We start from the raw sequence: 14,365 nt of genomic DNA, 5'->3' as shown, positions 1-14,365 counted from the left end.
AAAGAAACTAACCGCAATCACCGACATTGCCGTGAAAAGTTGCAATTTGGCCGAAACGGCGTGGCTTGGGCTGGAAAACTCGTGAAATGGTTTGAACCGGCGCCACACATTTACGGCTAATTAGCCTGTTTGTGCTCAGCGCCGGGATATCCCAGGCTGTTCCATTCCCCTCGGATTTGAACTTGGGATTAGCCAGAGCATCGCCCGGGCCTTGTATCTGAAGCCAGCGCGAGACGGACACTCGGCCGCAGCCCTCGGCAGCCGGGTCCGACGGCCAGTCTCCCTCGCGGTTACAAATCGGTCCCTCGTTCCCGACGTCCGGCCTGGCTCTGCCTTGCTCCGCTAGATTCAAGAGCGTGTTAATACCCGGGGTTTTCTCCCCGCCAAGGGGTATAGACCCTGGACCCCCAGGTCACCGCGTTTCCAGAAGCCAAACAGTTCACGAGCCGGAAGGCGTTTTTAATCCAGCCCTCTACACCCTCTCCAGCAGCGCCACCGACGCTTTAAACGGCACACACCTGAACCGGATGCCATTTTCCGGCCTCAGGCTCCCCAAGGGTAAATATACCGGGGTAAATCGCGCGTTCGCCTCGCTTTACGCCATGAAGTTAAGCTGCTAACCTGTGGAACTCCTTGCTACATGACACTGAAGCAGCCACGGGATTGCTAGAGCCAGGGATACCGTTTCTATATCCGTTGCCGATTCCCCACCATGTGATGAGCTCCGAGCCCAAGACAGTGGCACGGAGAATTATGAGAAGGGTTGTTAACCCGCGGGACTCCCTGCCACATGATGGCTGGTGAGGCAACCGCTTGGGATGCTTACATAGGATCACTAGAACCTTGGACTGACCTTCAATCCAATTAATTAGAGCCAGGACCAAATAATGAGGGGTGGGGATGGGGCAGTGACAGGATACCGGGCTAGATGGGCTCATAGTCCGATCCAGGATGGCAGGGAGGGGCCGGGATATCGGGCCGCACGGTCCATTCTTGCCACACCTTGATTTCATTCCCTTCCCAGCCCCCCGTCCCTCCACAGAATCCTCCAGGTGTTAACCAGCGGAACTCCCCGCCGCATGGCTGCACCATGCAATACGCAAGCAGCAATTCCTTTTCTCCCCACTGGCTCCTTGGAAATTAGCAGCTCCCCACTGGACTCAGTGGGGCATATCCCCAGGTGGTGTAATTGAAGGGGATCAGGACACTCTGCTCTAACCCACCAGCCTGCAGTCCCCTCCCGGAGCCGGGGAGAGAACCCAGGAGTCCTGCCTCCCAGCCCTCCCTGCTCTAACCCACCAGCCCCCACTCCCCTCCCGGAGCTGGGGAGAGAACCCAGGAGTCCTGGCTCCCAGCACCCCCCTGCTCTAACCACCAGCCCCCACTGCCCTCCCAGAGCCAGGGAGAGAACCCAGGAGTCCTGGCTCCCAGCCCCTCCCCGCTCTAATCCCCACCTGAGAGTCTGAACCCCAGCTTCCCCCCAAATCCACCCCCCCCCAGCCCCCAAAGCAGCCGCACAGGGAAGTCCCGGTTGTAACGCATCCAGTCCTCCAAAATGTTTGATTTATTACCGACAAGGAAACAGCAGCCGGGCCGGGCTGATGCTGGCTGGGATCGGGGGAGCCCCATTTCTGGGGGCACCCCTGCTTGGAGGGCAGCAGTGTCGGGGTGCCCGGTTTTCTCCCACAGGTGCAAGATTTGTGGGCAACCCCCCCGCCCCCACCAGCCTGGCACCTCCCCCACCCTAAAACCGACCCGTCATCAGGGGAACATAACGCAGCTATGGCTGATTAAAGCTCAGATCTATCCCCAGGGGGGAGAGGGGACCTTTGTAACTCACATTTCCCTTCATGGGGCTGCCTCGAAACAGACATTTACCCCCTCCTTGGGGGAGCCTTGAAAAAGACATTCCACCTCCCCGGGTAGTTCCCCCCTCCTCCAGGGTAGACATTTCTCTCCTCCTACAGGGCAGATCCCGCTGCTTCCTCCAGAGTAGCCTCAAAAGACACATTTCCCCCCTCCTCGGGGAGCCTCGAAACAGACATTTCCCGTCCTTGAGGGAGCCTCGAAACAGACATTCCCCCTCCTCCAACAGGGGCACATTAAGGCATTTCCTCAGCAGAAGAGCTATATCCCAGAGGTAGCATGTTAGGCTGGGCGTATTGGGGGAAGGGAAAGGGGTACAGTACCCCACTAATTGCCCCCCCCTCCGTTCCCAGATGCTTCAGGGAGAGGGCAGAGGTGTATGCCGGGAAGTGGAAGGGGCCAGTTTGGGGGTCAGAGTGTCCCAGGCACGTCTCCCCTGTCCCCGCTGGAGCTGCGTCGGGGCTCAGAAGCCCAAGGGGTTGGGGGAGACCACACCCCCGCTCTCCACCACGGCCCGGGAGATGCTCCGCAGCTGCCGGAAGGTGTGCCGGGCGCCGTCTGAGCTCAGCGGGCTAAGGGTGGCCGTGAGGCGCTCGTAGGCCTGGAGCGAGACAGGGAGAGAGGGGGAAGGGAGGGGTGAGAGATGGGCACGGAGACACCCCCACCACCACCACCACCAAAAAAGTCCTGCCCATCCCCCCACCAGCACTGAGCGGTGAAGAGAGGAGTGGGCGGGGGGGGGAAGAGAGGGAGGGAGGGAAGGAGAGATGGCAGAGGGAGGGGTGGGTGGATGGATGGAGGGAGGATGGCAGGGACAGGAAGCTGACGGAGGGATGGACAGAGGAACGGACGGACGGAAGAAGGGATGGAGGGATGGAGGTGTGAATGGAGGGATGGAGGGATGGAAGAAGGGGGGACGGAGGTGTGGATGGAAGAAGGGACGGAGGGACGGAGGTGTGGACGGGAGGGAGGGAAGAAAGGGTGATGGATGGAGGAATGGAAGAAGGGATGGAGAGATGGAAGAAGGGGTGATGGATGGAGGGATGGAAGAAGGGATGGAGAGATGGAGGAAGGGATGGAGGTGTGGAAGAAACGGGGACGGAGGTGTGGATGGAAGAAGGGATGGAGGTGTGGACGGCAGGGACAGACAGAGGAGTGTACAGACGGATGGAAGAAGGGGTGGTGGATGGAGGGATGGAAGAAGGGATGGAGAGATGGAAGAAGAGGTGATGGATGGAGGGACGGAGGAAGGGATGGAGGGACGGAGGTGTGGACGGCAGGAACGGACAGAGGAGCGTACAGACGGATGGAAGAAGGGGTGGTGGATAGAGGGATGGAAGAAGGGATGGAGGTGTGGGGGGACGGAGGAGTGTACAGACGGATGGAAAAAGGGGTGATGGATGGAGGGACGGAGGAAGGGATGGAGGGACGGAGGTGTGGACGGCAGGAACGGACAGAGGAGCATACAGACGGATGGAAGAAGGGGTGGTGGATGGAGGGATGGAAGAAGGGATGGAGGTGTGGGGGGACGGAGGAGTGTACAGACGGATGGAAGAAGGGGTGGTGGATGGAGGGATGGAAGAAGGGATGGAGAGATGGAAGAAGAGGTGATGGATGGAGGGACGGAGGAAGGGATGGAGAGATGGAAGAAGAGGTGATGGATGGAGGGACGGAGGAAGGAATGGAGGGACGGAGGTGTGGACGGCAGGAACGGACAGAGGAGCATACAGACGGATGGAAGAAGGGGCGGTGGATGGAGGGATGGAGAGATGGAGGAAGGGATGGAGAGACGGAGGTGTGGACGGCAGGGACAGACAGAGGAGTGTACAGACGGATGGAAGAAGGGGTGGTGGATGGAGGGACGGAGGAAGGGATGGAGGGACAGAGGTGTGGATGGCAGGAACGGACAGAGGAGCATACAGACGGATGGAAGAAGGGGTGGTGGATGGAGGGATGGAAGAAGGGATGGAGAGATGGAAGAAGAGGTGATGGATGGAGGGACGGAGGAAGGGATGGAGGGACGGAGGTGTGGACGGCAGGAACGGACAGAGGAGCGTACAGACGGATGGAAGAAGGGGCGGTGGATGGAGGGATGGAAGAAGGGATGGAAGAAGGGGTGATGGATGGAGGGACGGAGGAAGGGACGGAGGGACAGAGGTGCGGACGGCAGGAACGGCCAGAGGAGCGTACAGACGGATGGAAGAAGGGGCGGTGGATGGACGGGCTGCCGGGGGGAGAACCGGGAGGGCTGGAGCCAGCAGACACCAGCTGCGGCTGGAGGGGGCTCTGGGGCTGTGGGTCTGGCTGGGGGGCCGCCCCCCCCACCCCGTACTCACCTCCTCACACCAGGTCTCGCAGAGCAGCTTTTCGTGCTGGGCGGTGGGCTGGGCCTGGGCCAGGGAGCGCGACGCCCTGGGGGGGGGGGGAGAGATAAGCCATTAGAATGGGGGCCCCCCCCCAAAAAAATTTGGGACCAAGAACCCCCTTAGAAACACATGGAAAGGCCCCCGACCCGCTCCCCCAGCCCAAGGGGTGAGCCCCCGCCCCCACAGCCCCTCCTGGATGGAGGGGGGACACCCCAGACCAGCCTCCCCCCCCCCAATAGCCCCCCCGACACCCCCCCAACCCCCCCAGTCCCATCTCCCCCCCCGAGCCCTCCCCTGTGCCCCCTGCCCCGGGCATCACCTGGACAGCAGCACCACCATGGCGTAGAGATCGATGGCCCCGTCCGCCACCCGCTTCAGCACGAACTGCTCGTCTGGGGGGGGAGTAAAGCGGGAGGGGTCAGGGCAGAGCCAGCCCCCCCCCAAAGCAACCCCCCTTCCCTGCTCCTCCCCCAGTGCACCAACCCCCCCCCAAAAAAACCTTTCTGGCCCCCAAACCCTCGCTCCCCTCCCAAACCTTCCCAGCCCGCAGCCATGGGGGTCCCCCAATCTTCCCACCCCCCTCAACCCCCCCCGCACGCTGCAGCCCACAGATGTGGGGGGAGGGACGGCGACCCAGGCCCCCTTCCCCCCCCCCAACCAGGGCTCCCCCCAAATCCACTCACCCACAATTTTCTTGCCGTATTTCAGGAGCAGCTCCTCCACCGTGGCCCCGAAGAGATCGACCCCGCGCACCAGCTGGGGGGGGGGGGGGAGAGGGAACGGGGGGGGGGCAGGGTTAGCGGGCGGGGGGGCAGACCCACCCCCGCAAATATCCCCCGCCCCCCGAGATCCAACCTCCCCAAAATGGGGGGGGGATCTCACGGGGTCGGTGCGAGTCGGGGGCATGGGGATCGGAGTCTCCCCGCTCCCCCCCCATTCCCCAGCTTCACCTGCTCGGCGCTGGGGTCCAGGTCGGGGTGCACCACGTCCCTCAGGGTGATCCCGGAGCCCCACCCGGCTTTCCTGGGGGGGGGGACAGACGGCACGTGAGGGACCCCCCACACACACACAAGAGCAGCGCTCCCCCCTCCAAGGACCAAAACCTCCCATCCCAGGGACCCCCCGGAGAGTGAACCCCCCCCATAGACCCCCCCGCCCCATCAAGAGCGCCCCCCCGGGAGGTGTCCCCCCCCCCGGTACCTGCGGAGACGTCGGGTGGCCTCTTGCGCCAGCAGCCCCACGTTCCCCACGGGGCTTTTCAGGGCTTGTTGCAGCCTCCGCAGCTGGTTCCCGGCGTTCTGCGGGGGGGTGGGGGGGTGTCAGTGACCTGCGAGGGGGGGGGCACGGACATTTCCCCCCCCCCATCCCAGAGAGGAACCAGCCCCTTCCCCATTCCAGGGTCTCCCTCGCCCCAGCAAACCCTGTCCCGGGTCTCCTGTCCCCCCCCCCCCACAGATCATCTCCCATCCTTCCCCCCCCCCGCAACAGCACAGCCCCCCTCCCTCTTTGAGCTCCACCCCCATAGCCCTCCCCCACCCCCATATCCCCTCCCAGCCACAGCCCCCCACCCCTCCCCCCAAATCTCCCCACCACAACCCCCCTTTGAGCTCCACCCCCATAGCCCTCCCCCACCCCCAGAATCCCCTCCCCCACCCCCCATATCCCCTCCCAGCCCCAGGCCCCCCACCCCTCCCCACCCCCACAATCCCCTCCCCCACCCCCCAAATCTCCCCACCACAACCCCCCCTTTGAGCTCCACCCCCCACCCCTCCCCCACCCCCAGAATCCCCCACCCCCCATATCCCCTCCCAGCCACAGCCCCCTACCCCTCCCCACCCCCAGAATCTACTCCCCCACCCCCCAAATCTCCCCACCACAACCCCCCCTTTGAGCTCCACCCCCATAGCCCTCCCCCACCCCCCATATCCCCTCCCAGCCACAGCCCCCCCACCCCTCCCCACCCCCAGAATCCCCTCCCCCACTCCCCAAATCTCCCCACCACAGCCCCCCCACCCCTCCCCCACCCCCCAAATCTCCCCACCACAACCCCCCTTTGAGCTCCACCCCCATAGCCCTCCCCCACCCCCCATATCCCCTCCCAGCCACAGCCCCCCCTACCCCTCCCCACCCCCAGAATCCCCTCCCCCACCCCCCAACTCTCCCCACCACAGCCCCCCCACCCCTCCCCCACCCCCCAAATCTCCCCACCACAACCCCCCCTTTGAGCTCCACCCCCCACCCCTCCCCCACCCCCAGAATCCCCCACCCCCCATATCCCCTCCCAGCCACAGCCCCCGCTTTGAGCTCCACCCCCCATGCCCCCACCCCAAAAATCTCCCCCCCCGCAGCACCCCCTCTTGGAGATCCTCAAGTAGCCCCTCCCACTCCCACCCCCCCACACCTGGAAGCCGTTCAGAGCCACGAAGAGCCGCAGGATGTCGTTGGTCCCTTCGAAGATCCGGAAGATCCGGAGATCCCGCATCACCCGCTCCACGCCGGCGTCCTGGGGTCGGGGTGGGGACAGCATTAGCCGGGGGTGGGGGGGTCCCGGCACCCTGGGGGAGGGTGAGTATCCAGGCCCCGGGGGGGAAGTCGGACAAGGCTGGGTCAGCGGGAGGGGGGGGGTCCCAGTGCCAGAGCAGGTCGGCTGCGGGTGGGGGGGGGGATCCCGGCACTGGGGGGAGGCTGGGGGGGGGACGGGACATCCCAACAATGGAGGGGGGGGGGAGCATCTCCACTCACCTGCATGAAGCCCATGCCGCCCATAATCTGGATACACTCATCCGTCACCGTCCAGGCAGCTTCCTATGGAAACCAACCCACAGCCCCACGGTCATGTACCTGCCCTGCGGCACCCCCGGCTGGGGGCTGGGGTCCCCGGGAACTCCCCCCATTCCCCGCCCCGCGGAGCCTCACCGAGCCGAAGATTTTGCTGATGGCTGCCTCCGTTTGGAAATCGGCCGCTCCTTGGTCCATGTTAGCGCTGATCATATACGCCATGGACTGCACGGAGAGACAGCACAGGTGAGATGCGGCCACCTCTGGGGCGGAGCGGCCGGTGACCCGGGGACCCCTCGCCCGGCGCTGAGATGCGGCCACCTCTGGGGCGGGGCGGCCGGTGACCCAGGGACCCCTCGCCCGGCGCTGAGACGCAGCCACCTCTGGGGCGGGGCGGCCGGTGACCCAGGGACCCCTCGCCCGGCGCTGAGACGCAGCCACCTCTGGGGCGGGGCGGCCGGTGACCCAGGGACCCCTCGCCCGGCGCTGAGACGCGGCCACCTCTGGGGCGGGGCGGCCGGTGACCCAGGGACCCCTCGCCCGGCGCTGAGATGCAGCCACCTCTGGGGCGGGGCGGCCGGTGACCAGGGGACCCCTCGCCCGGCGCTGAGATGCGCCCACCTCTGGGGCGGGGCGGCCGGTGACCTGGGGACCCCTCGCCCGGCGCTGAGATGCAGCCCCCTCTGGGGCGGGGCGGCCGGTTACCCAGGGACCCCTCGCCCGGCGCTGAGATGCAGCCCCCTCTGGGGCGGGGCAGTCTCACCTCAGTGACATAGTGCAGCATGGCCATACGTGCCAGCTTCTCCTGGATGGCTCCAAAATTGTGGATTTTGTCCCCAAACTGGGTGCGACTGGCTGCATGCTCCACCTGGCGGGGGCGGGGGAAAAGGCCACCCAACCGTCAGGCGTGCCAATATCCCACAATGCAATGGGGTAGTTGGGGGAGGCAGAATTCCCACAAGGCAGTGGGGTTGGGTCACTGTGGGGAGATGAGGGTCGCCGTAGGGGGAGGACTGGTGGAGACACCGGGGGGGAGATGGTGGTCACTGTGGGGGGGGGGGAGACTGCTGGGAGTGAGGGTCACCACGGGGGCATCACTGGGGGAAGAGGGGGACACCAGGAGAGATAGGGGGTTGCCGTGGGGGGGGTCTCGGTGGGGAGATGAGGGTTGCCGTGGGGGGGACTGGGGGGAGTGGGATCGCCATGGGGGACTGATGGGGACCCCAGAGGGAGATGGGGGTCACTTTGGAGAGATGGGGGGCGCCATGGGGGGAGTGGGGGCGCCGGGGGGGGGGTCACCGCGGGGACACTCACCGCCTTGCCGATGACGCCCCGCATGGTCCCGGCCAGCGCGGCCGCCATGCCAAACCGCCCGCTGTTGAGGACGTTCATGGCCACCTTGAAGCCGGCGCCCGGCGGCCCCAGCACGTTCGCCGCCGGCACCCGCACGCCCTCGAAGTGCACCTCGGCCGTGTTCGACGCCTTGATCCCCATCTTCTTCTCGGGGGGGCCGCTGCCACGGGGGGGGGGCGGGGGTGAGTGCGGGGAGGAGGGGGGCCGCCGCTGCCCCCAAAATACAGCCCCGCCAATGTACACCCCGAAATAAAGACACCGGCCAACTCCCCCCCACCCCGTACAGACCCCGCCAACGTCCCTCGAAACCCATGCCCTGAAATACGGCCCCCCCCTCACCAACAGCCCCCAAAACGTACACCCCGGAACACCCCACCCCTGAAATACCCAAATATACACCTGCCCCATGCCAATATACGCCACCTCTGAAATACACCACCACCACCAAAGTCATGCTATGCCCGGAAACCCCCAAACCCCGGGGCCTGCCCCCCCCAAAACACCGCCGGGCTGAGTTTGGGGGGGCTACTCACTGGGTGACCCCCCCGAACGCTCGCTCCACGATGAAGGCCGTGACCTTCTCCTTCGCCTCGCCCGTCGCCTCGTTCTTTACGGGGGTCTTGGCGAAGACGGTGAAGAGGTCGGCCAGCCCGCCGTTACTGTGGGGGGGGGGGGCGGTCAGGAAAGTAGGGTATGCCTGGGGGAGTCCCTAGCCCTGCGCCCCACAGCGCCCCCCCCGGGCCGGGGCGCACCTGATCCAGATCTTGCCCCCGTCCAGGGTGTAGTAGGCGCCGCAGGGGCTGGGCCGGGCGGTGGTGCGGATGGAGGCGGCGTCCGAGCCGCTGGCCGGCTCCGTCAGGCAGAAGGCGGCGATGGTCTCTCCTGGGGAGGGGAGGTGGGGGGGGGGGGCAAGGTGACACGCTGGGAGGCGTTGCCCTTCCAGAGCCCCTCCCACTCATTAGGCCACACCCCTTTCGTTAGACCCCGCCTCCCGATGCTCCCCAAATCCTCCTCTAGCTTCCTGCCCCCCAAATCCTCCCGTATCCCCCCGTAGCCCCGCTATTCCCACCCCGCCGCCCTGCCCCTCATCCTCACGTACCCCCCGCTATCCCCGCCCCTCCTGCCTGCCTCGCCAATCCTCCCGTACCCCCCGCTATACCCACTCTCCTGCCTGCCTCGCCAATCTACCCGTACCCCCCCGCTATCCCCACTATCCTCCCTGCCTCGCCAATCCTCCCGTACCCCCGCTATCCCCACTCTCCTCCCTGCCTCGCCAATCTACCCGTACCCCCGCTATCCCCACTCTCCTCCCTGCCTCCCGTAACCCCGCTATCCCCACTCTCCTCCCTGCCTCGCCAATCTACCCGTACCCCCGCTATCCCCGCCCTCCTCCCTGCCTCGCCAATCCCTCCGTACCTCCCCCCGCTATCCCCACTCTCCTCCCTGCCTCGCCAATCCTCCCGTACCCCCGCTATCCCCGCCCCTCCTCCCTGCCTCGCCAATCCTCCCGTACCCCCCCCGCTATTCCCGGCTCTCCTGCCTGCCTCGCCAATCCTCCCGTACCGCCCCCCGCTATCCCCACTCTCCTCCCTGCCTCGCCAATCCTCCCGTACCCCCGCTATCCCCACTCTCCTCCCTGCCTCGCCAATCCTCCCGTACCCCCGCTATCCCCACTATCCTCCCTGCCTCGCCAATCCTCCCGTAACCCCGCTATCCCCACTCTCCTCCCTGCCTCGCCAATCTACCCGTACCCCCGCTATCCCCGCCCTCCTCCCTGCCTCGCCAATCCTCCCGTACCCCACCCCGCTATCCCCACTCTCCTCCCTGCCTCGCCAATCTACCCGTACCCCCCCGCTATCCCCGCCCCTCCTGCCTGCCTCGCCAATCCTCCCGTACCCCCGCTATCCCCACTCTCCTCCCTGCCTCGCCAATCCACCCGTACCCCCGCTATCCCCACTCTCCTCCCTGCCTCGCCAATCCTCCCGTACCCCCCCCGCTATCCCCGCCCTCCTCCCTGCCTCGCCAATCCTCCCGTACCCCCCGCTATCCCCGCCCCTCCTCCCTGCCTCGCCAATCCTCCCATACCCCCACTATCCCCACTCTCCTCCCTGCCTCGCCAATCCTCCCGTACCCCCCCGCCCCTCCTCTGGGGCCCCTGGCACTGGTCACTGTTGGTCGACAGGATCCTGGCCCACCTCCCTCCACCGCGCTCCTCACCTGTGGCCAGCCGGGGCAGGTATTTCTCCTTCTGCTGGGGCGTCCCGTAGAGCAGCAACCCCTTGAAGCCGATGGACTGATGGGCCCCCAGCGTGATCCCCACGCCGAGGTCGTGCAGCCCCACGATCTCCACCAGCCGGGCGTACTGCGGGGAAAAGGGGTGAGCGCGGGGCTGGCCGCCCCCCGGGGGGGGGGGGCCTTCCCCTCTAGGGGGCACCAGCTGGGTCGGGGGTGGGGTGTCTTACCTGGGTGTTACTCAGCCCCAGACCCCCCAGCTCGGGGGGGATCTGCAGCCCGAAGGCCCCCAGCTCCTTCAGCCCCTGCATGGTCCGGTCCTCCACTCGTTCCAGCGAGTCGTTCGCCGCCGGGTCGTTCACCTCCTGGGGGCAGGGGGGGGAGTCTGAGGGAGGGCCCCCCCCACAGCCCCCCCCCACAGCCCCCCCAAACTCAGCCCCTTCCCCCTCACCCATGTCTCCCCACAGCCCCCTAAAACAACCCCCCCCCTCACCTGGAAGAAACGGCTGACGGGTCCCACGAGCTCCTTCAAGAACTGGCCCTGCTCCTCGGTCAGCACTGGGGGGGCAGGGGGAGAGTCAGGTGGTGAGTGATGGGGTGGGACCAATGGGGTTGGGGGGGGTGGGGGTTCAAGCTCCCTGCCCCCAACTTCCCCCTTCGAGTCACCCCCCCAAGCCAACGGGGCAGCCCCGCCTCCTCCCAGCCCCACCGTGGGGGCAGCAAGCCCCCCACCCCCACCCCAGACTCCCCCCACCCCCACCCCAGACTCCCCCTTACCTGACGGGTAGGGGAACACCTGCTCCGTGGTCATCCGACCCTGGAACATCCCCATGGCGAAAGACTTCGACTCCTGGGGTGGGGGAACAGAGTGAGGGGGGGGGCCAATCGGGGTCCTGTCCCTCCCCTTTGGAACCCCCCCCCGACTCAACCTTGAACCAGGGGAAAAATGCGTGGGGGGGGCGACCCCCCATACACCAGCAAACGCTGTCAATTCCTTTCCAACCAGAGAGGGACCCCCCCCACATCAGACTCCGGCGATCCCCCCTCTAACCGGGGCGGGGGGGGGGATTGGAACCCCCCCCCCACACACACACACACAATCCCCCTCGAATGGGAGTGGGGAAATGAGGTTAAAGGAGAGACCAGATCCACAAATCCCTTCCCGGGCCCCTGAGCGGGGTTTAGGGGTGGGGGCGTACGTACCCCCAGCAGGGACTTGGTCTTGGATACTGTCGGAGAAGCCGTCCCTGCTCCAGCCTTCTCCAGCACAGCCTGCGGGGGGGGGAGACAGAGCGCGTCAGTAAGGGGCTGTGGGTCGGGAATGAGGGGCACTGGCAGAGCTGGGGGGGGGGGGGAAGGGGCTGGTATTGTTCTCAGGGGACCAGGCCAGATGTTAAAGCCTCCCCTGGTCTCCTTCCTCCTCCCCGCCCCCCCCAAACTCGGCTGTCACCTTTCCTCTAAATACTTGTGTCCCGTGACTTATCCCAGAATAACAAAACCTTTCACCCAGATAAATTCGCCGAGATTCCAGGTAACACAAGGATTAAACAGAAACGCGGCCAACTCTGCGGTGGGTTGACCGGTTATTCAGGAACCCTCGCCCGGCGCTGAGATGCGGCCACCTCTGGGGCAGGGCGGCCGGTTAGCCAGGGACCCCTCACCCGGCGCTGAGATGCAGCCACCTCTGGGGCAGGGCGGCCGGTTAGCCAGGGACCCCTCACCCGGCGCTGAGATGCAGCCACCTCTGGGGCGGGGCGGCCGGTGACCCAGGGACCCCTCGCCCGGCGCTGAGATGCAGCCACCTCTGGGGCGGGGCGGCCGGTTAGCCAGGGACCCCTCACCCGGCGCTGAGATGCGCCCACCTCTGGGGCAGGGCGGCCGGTGACCCAGGGACCCCTCGCCCGGCGCTGAGATGCAGCCACCTCTGGGGCGGGGCGGCCGGTTACCCAGGGACCCCTCGCCCGGCGCTGAGATGCAGCCACCTCTGGGGCGGGGCGGCCGGTTACCCGGGGACCCCTCGCCCGGCGCCGAGATGCGGCCACCTCTGGGGCGGGGCGGCCGGTTACCCAGGGACCCCTCGCCCGGCGCTGAGATGCAGCCACCTCTGGGGCGGGGCGGCCGGTTACCCAGGGACCCCTCGCCCGGCGCTGAGATGCGCCCACCTCTGGGGCGGGGCGGCCGGTTACCCAGGGACCCCTCGCCCAGCGCTGAGATGCGCCCACCTCTGGGGCGGGGCGGCTGCTTAACAGCCTCACCGGGGTTTCGGGGCAGGACGTGAGAGATTGATGGGGACAGTGGGGAGAGCGCCCCCCCCGCACGTCCTTACCTCGGCAGCATGGGTGCTGTACAGACAGGTGGCGTAGGGCAGGGGGGTGGGGTATGTCCCGGCCAAGGGCCCCCCAGAGCTGGAGAGAGACGGGAACAGGTCAGCGGTGGGGGGGCCTATGGGGGGGGGAGTGAGGGAGAGGCAGCCCCTTCCCCTGCTGCTCCCCTCCCCGTTCTTCCCACCCCTTTGGGGTCATCCCCCCCCACCTAATCCAGCTCACCCCATCCTCTCCCCTCCCCCACCCTCACAACGTCCCCCAATTCCCCTCCCCCACCCACTTCCTACTCCTGCCCCCCCCGCAGCTCCCCCTCTCCTGCCCACCCCCACACATCCCTTTCCCCCAGCTGTCTCCTCCTCCAGAGCCTTCCCCTCCCCCACCGTTATAATGCCCCCACCTCCTACTCCCCCCACATTCCCGTTTCCCACCCCAACATCCCCCCCCTCACCCGCGGGGGGGGCGGCGCAGGAGCCGCAGGCAGAGCCCGGGGGCCGCTCTCGCTCCCCGCATGGTGCCGGGTCCGTCTGTCCGCCCCTCCCCGCAAGGTCACCGGGATCGGGCCGGCCCCGCCCCCCACCCCCCACCTATGGGTGCGGAGGGGGGGGGGAGGGGCCTGCCTGGGGCGGGGAATCCTGGGAAAGGCCGCTCGAGTGGGGGGGCGTGATGTCATGAGGGACACGTCACTGCCCCCCCCAGGTGTCTCCCCCACTCACACCCCCCTCCCCCCACCCCAGGGGTCCCCTCTACAGTCTAGTCCTCCCCCCGCGTCACAGGCCTCCCCCAGGGATCCCCCCCGACTCACCCCAGGGATCCCCCCTACAGACTATCCCCCCCGGGTCATAGCCCCCCCCAGGGAGCCCCCCGATTCACCCCCTCCCCCCACCCCAGGAACCCCCCTACAGACTATTCCCACCCCGGGTCACAGCCCCCCCAGGGATCCCCCCCGGCTCACCCCCCTCCCCCCACCCCAGGAACCCCCCCTACAGACTATTCCCCCCCGGGTCATAGCCCCCCCAGGGATCCCCCCCGACTCACCCCCTCCCCCACCCCAGGAACTCCCCCTACAGACTATCCTCCCCGGTTCATAGCCCCCCCAGGGATCCCCCCCGACTCACCCCCTCCCCCACCCCAGGAACCCCCCCTACAGACTATCCCCCCCGGGTCATAGCCCCCCCAGGGATCCCCCCCGACTCACCCCCCTCCCCAGGAACCCCCCCTATAGACTACCCCCCCGGGTCATAGCCCCCCCAGGGAGCCCCCCGACTCACCCCCCTCCCCCCACCCCAGGAACCCCCCCTACAGAGTCTCCCCCTGGGTCATAGCCCCCCCAGGGAGCCCCCCGACTCACCCCCCTCCCCCACCCCAGGAACCCCCCCTACAGACTATCCCCCTGGGTCACAGGGCCCCCATGGAGCGCCCCGATTCACCCCCCGCCCCCCCACCCCA

At 66.9% G+C, this 14,365-nt stretch overlaps 1 protein-coding gene across 2 annotated transcripts; it reads right to left on the bottom strand.

Annotated features, from left to right (window-relative positions):
* Window positions 1-1,546: 1,546 nt before the first annotated feature.
* ACADVL (acyl-CoA dehydrogenase very long chain) lies at window positions 1,547-13,501 on the bottom strand. Of its 2 annotated transcripts, none has more exons than XM_045000662.1 (20): window positions 13,368-13,501; window positions 12,922-13,000; window positions 11,799-11,867; window positions 11,373-11,445; window positions 11,089-11,153; window positions 10,826-10,960; window positions 10,581-10,725; window positions 9,116-9,245; window positions 8,897-8,983; window positions 8,325-8,523; window positions 7,774-7,878; window positions 7,149-7,235; window positions 6,975-7,037; window positions 6,634-6,735; window positions 5,433-5,530; window positions 5,183-5,255; window positions 4,916-4,988; window positions 4,552-4,624; window positions 4,203-4,278; window positions 1,547-2,467 (listed from the first exon to the last, which is right to left on the bottom strand). In XM_045000662.1, exons 1-20 carry the CDS (start codon window positions 13,427-13,429, stop codon window positions 2,330-2,332), a joined length of 1,932 nt encoding a protein of 643 aa, XP_044856597.1. In that variant the 5' UTR covers window positions 13,430-13,501; the 3' UTR covers window positions 1,547-2,329. The 2 variants fall into 2 exon arrangements, with proteins under 2 accessions (XP_044856597.1, XP_044856596.1); XM_045000661.1 differs by having other exon boundaries at window positions 8,897-9,022; window positions 13,368-13,500.
* Between the last annotated feature and the right edge of the window lie 864 nt (window positions 13,502-14,365).

Source organism: Mauremys mutica, unplaced genomic scaffold (assembly GCF_020497125.1).
Source record: "Mauremys mutica isolate MM-2020 ecotype Southern unplaced genomic scaffold, ASM2049712v1 000557F_np12_obj, whole genome shotgun sequence".
NCBI classification, from domain to species: domain Eukaryota; kingdom Metazoa; phylum Chordata; order Testudines; family Geoemydidae; genus Mauremys; species Mauremys mutica.
This window is presented reverse-complemented; position numbering and strand designations above follow the sequence as displayed.

What these genes read in the sequence shown, in the direction of transcription:
- ACADVL (XM_045000661.1), bottom strand. Translation starts at nt 13,429, where the DNA reads ATGCGGGGAGCGAGAGCGGCCCCCGGGCTCTGCCTGCGGCTCCTGCGC. An exon ending in ACAGCACCCATGCTGCCGAG is followed by an intron (nt 11,868 to 12,921) that starts GTAAGGACGTGC and finishes CCCCCCCCGCAG; the next exon opens with GCTGTGCTGGAGAAGGCTGG. An exon ending in TGGCTCTGAACGGCTTCCAG is followed by an intron (nt 5,531 to 6,633) that starts GTGTGGGGGGGT and finishes ACCCCCCCGCAG; the next exon opens with AACGCCGGGAACCAGCTGCG.